The sequence below is a fragment of the Gymnoscopelus braueri genome (assembly GCF_963280865.1).
Source record: "Gymnoscopelus braueri genome assembly, chromosome: 21".
Lineage (NCBI taxonomy): Eukaryota > Metazoa > Chordata > Actinopteri > Myctophiformes > Myctophidae > Gymnoscopelus > Gymnoscopelus braueri.
Genome location: NC_137623.1, coordinates 7,746,306 through 7,753,805, shown reverse-complemented (window position 1 = coordinate 7,753,805; position 7,500 = coordinate 7,746,306). Strand labels below are relative to the sequence as shown.

Sequence of the window (7,500 nt, the reverse complement as noted above, 5' to 3'; positions counted from 1 at the left end):
CTGTTTGCCAATAAACTTTGGCTAGAAAATGTGGTTACTAAAGCTAGTGTGGGTTTCTCATTCCTTATTTTCACTTCCTGGAACGTGTTGTATGCTTTCCTGAGAAATGTTCTTGTATATCCACGTTTCCTTAATGCTGTGAACAGAGTCTTGTAGGCTTTTTCAAAATCTGCTGCTTGTGTGCAGATTCTCTTGAAACGTAGGAGCTGTGACTTGACTATTCCTGCGAAACAATGGGTTGGGTGGAAGGAAGTTTTGTGGAGCAATGCGTGTGTATCCGTCTCCTTAAAAAATACCCTTAAATCCAGTTTGCCGGTGGTATTGAAGTCTTTTCCTTTGAAGACTGTGACATCCAAGAAGTCAATATGTTCTTTGTTAGTGACATATTTCACTGTTATTGAGGCATGATGTGTGTTTAGGATTTGGATGCACTGCTCAAATTCCTCTGTGGAGTGCTCAAAAACTCCAAAAATATCATCTAGAAACCTGAAATAATGTGTGGGTTTGAATCTGCACTTTTTGAGTGCGGTTTCTTCCCACAAAGCCAAATAAATGTTTGCATAAGATGGTGCAAATTTCTTTCCCATGGCTGTTCCACTGATCTGAAGGAAGGTTTTCCCATCAAATGTGAAATCGTTTTTGGTCAAATTTAATTCTAGCAATTTCAATAGTTCTGCGTCTGGTCTTTGCCTGTCAGGGTACTTTTTAAAGATATCTCTGATTGCCTTCAGCCCCGCTACTGTGTTTATATTGGTGTACAAACTGTCAACATCTATTGAAAACAAAATGGCCCCCTGAGGCACTGTGATGTTTTTTATTTTATCAATAAAGTCATATGTATCCTTAATATAGCTTGGATGTTTTACAGATAGTGGGTTTAAGTAGAATTCAATAAATTCTGCTGTGGCATATGTTTCTGAGTTACAATCCGAAACAATTGGGCGACCAGGTGGAATTTCATAAGGAATAGTCCAGGTACTAGGGTCCTTGTGGATTTTGGGTAAAAGGTAGAGAATTCTAGCTCTTGGGGAATTTTCGCCCCGTAGGTATTTCTCTTGTTTCTGGTCTATACATTTTTTCTTTCTTAATTCGGTGATGATACCCCCAACTTCTATTGCTGTTTGTTTAAAAATGGGTGCCTCCAACTCCACATAGTGATTTGAGTTATTCAACTGTCTTAAACCCTCAAAAAAAATATTGTTGTCTGTCCAAAATGACTATACGGCTCCCTTTGTCTGCAGGCTTAATCACAATGTCCTGGTTGTTAGCTAATGATCTTAGAGCTCTCACCTGATCTGTTGTGATGTTATTTTTTTCTCTCAGGTGTCCTGGTACATTTTGTACTGTGGCTCTGTCCATCTGGATCAATTGTTTTAGGTTGTCCGGTATTTTGTCCTCGTCTGGTTCCCAGTATGATGGAAGGTGGAAGCGCGGAATTTCCGTGTTGTTTCCAACTCCAAAATGTGTAGCTAATTTGAGTCTGCGATGGTATTTTGACACATCTATTCTCAAGCTTTGTGATTGTTGTTTGTAGATGTCCAGGGTGGGGACGAATGACAAACCTTTTTCCAAAAGTGTTTTCTGGTGTTCGTTTGGTCGGAAATAATGAGACAGATTAATTATATCCGACTCCATAAGGCCCTGCCGGTTTGAGCTGTCGGGCCGTATTAGTTTAAAGAGTTGAGCCAGTGCTGTAGCATCAGTTTGGCTGTGTCTTCTTCCCAGTGGACGTTGTCTGATCCTGTTTTGAAGTGGGTTGCGGGCAATTTTGGGAGGTGGGGCTCTTTCTTTATTTCTTCATTTAGGCTTATCAGAATATTCTTCGGGTCAGTTCCTAGGCTTTCTGAGTAGTTGATTAGTGCTATGCGTCTGTCTGCGCAGGGGAATTGTTTTTTGGCTGTTGTGCGGAGTTTCTTCAAGGCTGTGTGGCTTGTTTTTCTAGTTCTTTGGTTCTTGTTGTTAATTCCCACCGAGATGATGAGGTGTGTGGCCGTCTCATTTTTCTCAGCCTTGCTCAGGACTGTTTCGGCCCATTCCAGGTTCATTCCAGAGTAGGATTCTATCTGGACTCTGTCATCTGTGATTGTTGGGATTCGAGACAGGTTGGAGTCTCCAATTATGATGATGTCTCGGTTCGGTACTAGTCTCCATGTCTGTTTGTTTTCCTTTTTTCCGCCTCTCCAGTGGCGTGGTATTCTTGGTGCTGTCACGTTGGTTTCTTCTCGTGCTGGGGCTTCCCTCTGTGTAGTAGTGTCTTCGGTAGGTCCCTCTGGTATTGTCTGGTTCCCTTCACTGTTCCTCCTCTCCTGGGTTGTCCTCTGGGGTGTGTCTCTGGGTGGTGTAGTTTGCCTCCTGGTGGGATTTTCCCTCTGTGGTTTGGGTGTGTTTCTTGGGTTCTGTTGTTCTTCTGTGTTTCTCTCTGGAGGATATGTGGTTCTGTTAGGGTGCTTCTGTTTCCTTTGGTTTCCATTCCGTCCAACATGTGCCCATGGCTCCTCGGGTGTTCTGTTGCTTGTTGTAGGTAGGTCTGGGAACTCTTCCTGTGTTAGTTCTCCTGGGCCCTGTGTTGTTGCTCCTATGGTCCCCATTCCTCCAGTTGGGTCTTCTCTGGGTTCTCCCGTGCCTGGGTTGCCTGTAGAGGGAGAAGAGGGAGGGGAGGATGGGGGTGGGGGAGGACGGGGGACCTGTGGTGTAGGGTGTGTTGTGGTGTGTGTTTTTGTGCTATATAATTCTGTTACTGCTGCACGGGCTAAGCCCAGTGTCTTCTCTGTTAGGCGCCTTCCTAGATTTTTTCTTGCCCATTTAGTGGCAATGGAGAAGGCCCTGTCGTATTCCCGTGTTAAGCACTGGGATAGGTCCTTTTTTGTGTTTTCAATCAATGTGTTAAAGTGTTCTATTAATATTAACAAAGTGGTGTAAGACCAATTCTTTGCACTTCCTTGTAGTAGCAGTAAAGTTCTCTCTGTTGGTTTTGCTGGTTTTATAAAATCCATCAGGTCTTGTTCTTTTCTAGCAATACTCTCTGGGTATTTGTCTATGTTTACATTCTGTGAATGGTGTAGTGCGACAATCAAATTGTTTATCCCTCTAATTGATTTGTGAAAATCATTGTTTCTCTCCCCATGTGGTGTGTGTATGTAGGTTTGTCTGTGCCTACCTACCTGGCTTACCTGGTTTGGTTCCATATCCCTCCTGGGTCTGTGGTTGTTCCTGGTTTCTCCATCTGGTCTGGCTCTTTCCCGCCAGGCCTGTCCTTGTTCATGGGTCCGTCGGTTCATTCTCAAATGCATAAACGTTTTCGTACTGTTTATTGTACTTCATCAGATGCGATTCTCCGGATGAGAATGAATTCCTGTATCTTCTTTCCTGTATTTATGTGTTTCTGCTGTGGGTGTGGCCTCTCTGTGGCCACTGTCCTCATTGGTTGGTGCTGTTGATGGCCCATCCTGCTGGGGCCCTTTGATGACCCATGTGCCTGTTTTAGGCCTGTTTTGGGGCATGTTCAGGCATGTTTCTCTGTTCCATATGTATGGTCTATTCTTTGTGTTGAATCTTTGTTTATATATATGTATAAACATGGTTAGGTTTTTAGGAGATGTTATAAACATTTTGCAAGCATAAATATACCTCCATGCTTGCAAATGTGTATAACTAAAGTTTGCTTTAGATGACTCCCCTCACAAAATCAGAGGTACTAGCTTGACTGACTGCTGACTATGAGATTCAATTCAAAGAGGCCTCACAGGTAGTTTTGGTACTACCTGTGTAGGCCCTATAAAGAGAAGGTGCATTCGCCATCTGTTTTGAATAAGGGGTGTCATGTTTTGCAATTAATTAAACTTACATAAACTATTTAGTTTATTAAGGCTTGTGAGTTCTATTTAAAATAAAGTATAGTTTTGGACCATGACCGAGGCGCGCCGACTCAGCAGACCTTGAGGCCAAGGAGTCGCGCCCGAGCGCCTCCAGGCGCGAGTGCCTGCGGCGACCGGCCGATGGTCTGCTAGTCGACTCAGCGCCGTCCGAGTTATGTACCGATAGGCACAGAATCGTAAATAATATTGGTGGGGACTGCGTTTGCCCCACTGACTGTGTAATTAAACCTACATAGACTATTTCTGTTTTAAAGGTTTGTGATTTCTATTTGACTGTGCAGGGCAGAGGCGTCAATTCTCTGAGTCATGTTAACCGCATACCCTCGGATTTAAAATTATTTCCACTATTTCTTAATTCCATTTAAAGATGTGTTTGCATTATATTTTATAACTAAGGGATAGGTGCTATAAGGTTACAGGCTTGGAACCCAGTTAGCATATCTACAGTTCTGCTGTTAACACCTCCATTTTGGAAGACAATGAGCTCCCTGTTGATGGCCCAATTGCTGATGGCTCTTGGTATCAATGTGTCTTCATTAATCTTCTCACTAACTCAACAATGAGATCTCCCACTCAACTCTGTGGTTTGATGTAGGTGATCAACTCCATTGTTTAGTTTAGTGAGAATGTGTGAAGGGTTTCAGTTCTGTTGGGCAGTTTAAAAGTTTAAACCTCCTGGATATTTTGTGCTAAGTCTTGTGATCCATTCTTTTTCATGGAATCTTCTCTGTCCAATTGTCCTGACTGACTGACTGACTGACTGACTGACTGACTGACTGACTGACTGACTGACTGACTGACTGACTGGCAGCCTTATTTTGTGCAACTTGTAATCTTTGAAGCATAACAAAAAAATGACTGTAATGTAATAACATTAAATTAATGAATTAATCAATCATTAATAATTAACTCAATTAAAGTATATCTGTATCTGTCTCTTTAAGAACAGTAACAGTGTGTCCGGCCCCTCCCCCTCCCAGACAGCGGTCCAGAAGCCGGCGGACACAGACTCCACCCTCTCTCCAGACATCTCTCCGTCTCCGTTCGGGCCGCCCTCCATCAAGGAGGCGGAGCAGAGGCGGAGCCCGGGGCTGATGGGAGTGGTCGAGGTAGTCAACCAATCGGACGAGAACCTGCTGCGGGTGGGGGAGGGGGGGAAGGTGAGGACAGAGGAGATGAGGAAAGGACGGGCGCCGAGGAGACGAGTGTCCCCCAGAGGACACGCGTCTTGTCTCACCCGACCATCCCGATTTATACTTTGTCATGATGTGACAAAGTATAAATTAGGCCTTTCAGAGTTATTGTCTCCTATGCCTTACCTATGCTCTCACTTGTCCTACGGTATGTCTCTCCTACGCTGTCTCCCTCTCAGCTGTACTACTGTCTGTCTCTCCTACACTGTCTCCCTCTCAGCTGTCCTACTGTCTGTCTCTCCTACACTGTCTCCCTCTCAGCTGTCCTACTGTCTGTCTCTCCTACATTGTCTCCCTCTCAGCGTTCCTACTGTCTGTCTCTCCTACACTGTCTCCCTCTCAGCTCTCCTACTGTCTGTCTCTCCTACACTGTCTCCCTCTCAGCTGTCCTACTGTCTGTCTCTCCTACACTGTCTCCCTCTCAGCGTTCCTACTGTCTGTCTCTCCTACGCTGTCTCTCTCTCAGCTGTCCTACTGTCTGTCTCTCCTACGCTGTCTCTCTCTCAGCTGTCCTACTGTCTGTCTCTCCTACGCTGTCTCTCTCTCAGCTGTCCTACTGTCTGTCTCTCCTATATGCTGTCTCCCTCTCAGCTTTCCTACTGTCTGTCTCTCCTACACTGTCTCCCTCTCAGCTCTCCTACTGTCTGTCTCTCCTATGCTGTCTCCCTCTCAGCTCTCCTATTGTTTGTCTCTCCTACACTGTCTCCCTCTCAGCGTTCCTACTGTCTGTCTCTCCTACGCTGTCTCTCTCTCAGCTGTCCTACTGTCTGTCTCTCCTACGCTGTCTCTCTCTCAGCTGTCCTACTGTCTGTCTCTGCTATGCTGTCTCCCTCTCAGCTGTCCTACTGTCTGTCTCTCCTATATGCTGTCTCCCTCTCAGCTTTCCTATTGTCTGTCTCTCCTATATGCTGTCTACCTCTCAGCTTTCCTACTGTCTGTCTCTCCTATGCTGTCTCCCTCTCAGCTTTCCTACTGTCTGTCTCTCCTACACTGTCTCCCTCTCAGCTGTCCTACTGTCTGTCTCTCCTATATGCTGTCTCCCTCTCAGCTTTCCTATTGTCTGTCTCTCCTATATGCTGTCTCCCTCTCAGCTCTCCTACTGTCTGTCTCTCCTACACTGTCTCTCTCTCAGCTGTCCTACTGTCTGTCTCTCCTATGCTGTCTCCCTCTCAGCTCTCCTACTGTCTGTCTCTCCTATGCTGTCTCCCTCTCAGCTCTCCTATTGTTTGTCTCTCCTACACTGTCTCCCTCTCAGCTGTCCTACTGTCTGTCTCTGCTATGCTGTCTCCCTCTCAGCTGTCCTACTGTCTGTCTCTCCTATATGCTGTCTCCCTCTCAGCTTTCCTATTGTCTGTCTCTCCTATATGCTGTCTACCTCTCAGCTTTCCTACTGTCTGTCTCTCCTATGCTGTCTCCCTCTCAGCTTTCCTACTGTCTGTCTCTCCTACACTGTCTCCCTCTCAGCTGTCCTACTGTCTGTCTCTCCTATGCTGTTTCTCTCTCAGCTCTCCTACTGTCTGTCTCTCCTACACTGTCTCCCTCTCAGCTGTCCTACTGTCTGTCTCTCCTACACTGTCTCCCTCTCAGCTCTACTGTCTGTCTCTCCTATGCTGTCTACCTCTCAGCTCTCCTACTGTCTGTCTCTCCTACACTGTCTCCCTCTCAGCTCTACTGTCTGTCTCTCCTATGCTGTCTCCCTCTCAGCTGTGCTACTGTCTGTCTCTCCTATGCTGTCTACCTCTCAGCTCTCCTACTGTCTGTCTCTCCTACACTGTCTCCCTCTCAGCTCTCCTACTGTCTGTCTCTCTCTCTCAGCTGTCCTACTGTCAGTGTGTCTTATGCGGTCTCCCTTTCGACTTTCCTGCAGTCTGTCTCATTAACTGTTGTGCTGAATATTATAAAGAATATTTGAGAACACATGATGTCACCTTTTGACCTCCCCCTCCCCCCTCCTCCCCCTCCCCTCTCCTCTCCTCTCCCCTCCCCTCCCCTTCTATCATCTCCTCTCCTCTCCTCCATCAGTCCATCCCTCCCTTCCTCTGCAGGTCGGTGTCGGTGCGCACGCGGCGGAGCAGCCAGGTGTCGTCCATCTTCAACTTCCGCCTGCGTTCGCGGAGCCGCGGCGGCTCCGACGGCGACATGGCCGACGACGAGTTCAGCGTGCCCGGCGACGTGGTGGTGGAGGGGGCGGGGCCGGGGACGGTGCCGGGGGCGGGTTCTCTCGGCGTGGGCGGCGGGGTCCTGCCCAACCCCTGGAACCACCCACGCAGACCCAGCACCTACAGCACCAACAGCCGGAGACCCAGCACCACCTACAGCACCAACAGCCGGGGGTCCCAGGTGAGAACTCGCGCAGAGTTCATTTTGTTGACTAAAATTACGGTCGACTAACATTTTTCACTGACGGAAACTAAATAAAAACTAAATAAAAA

At 46.8% G+C, this 7,500-nt stretch overlaps 1 protein-coding gene across 1 annotated transcript in view; it reads left to right on the top strand.

Moving 5' to 3' along the window:
* Positions 1 to 7,500, top strand: part of LOC308077528 (sodium channel protein type 3 subunit alpha-like) — a gene marked incomplete at both ends in the record, with an annotated part of 152,644 nt that overhangs the window by 32,697 nt on the left and 112,447 nt on the right. Inside the window, 2 exon segments of the mRNA XM_080418276.1 lie at positions 4,820 to 5,035; positions 7,091 to 7,408. Coding sequence (XP_080274402.1) covers positions 4,820 to 5,035; positions 7,091 to 7,408 — 534 coding nt within the window.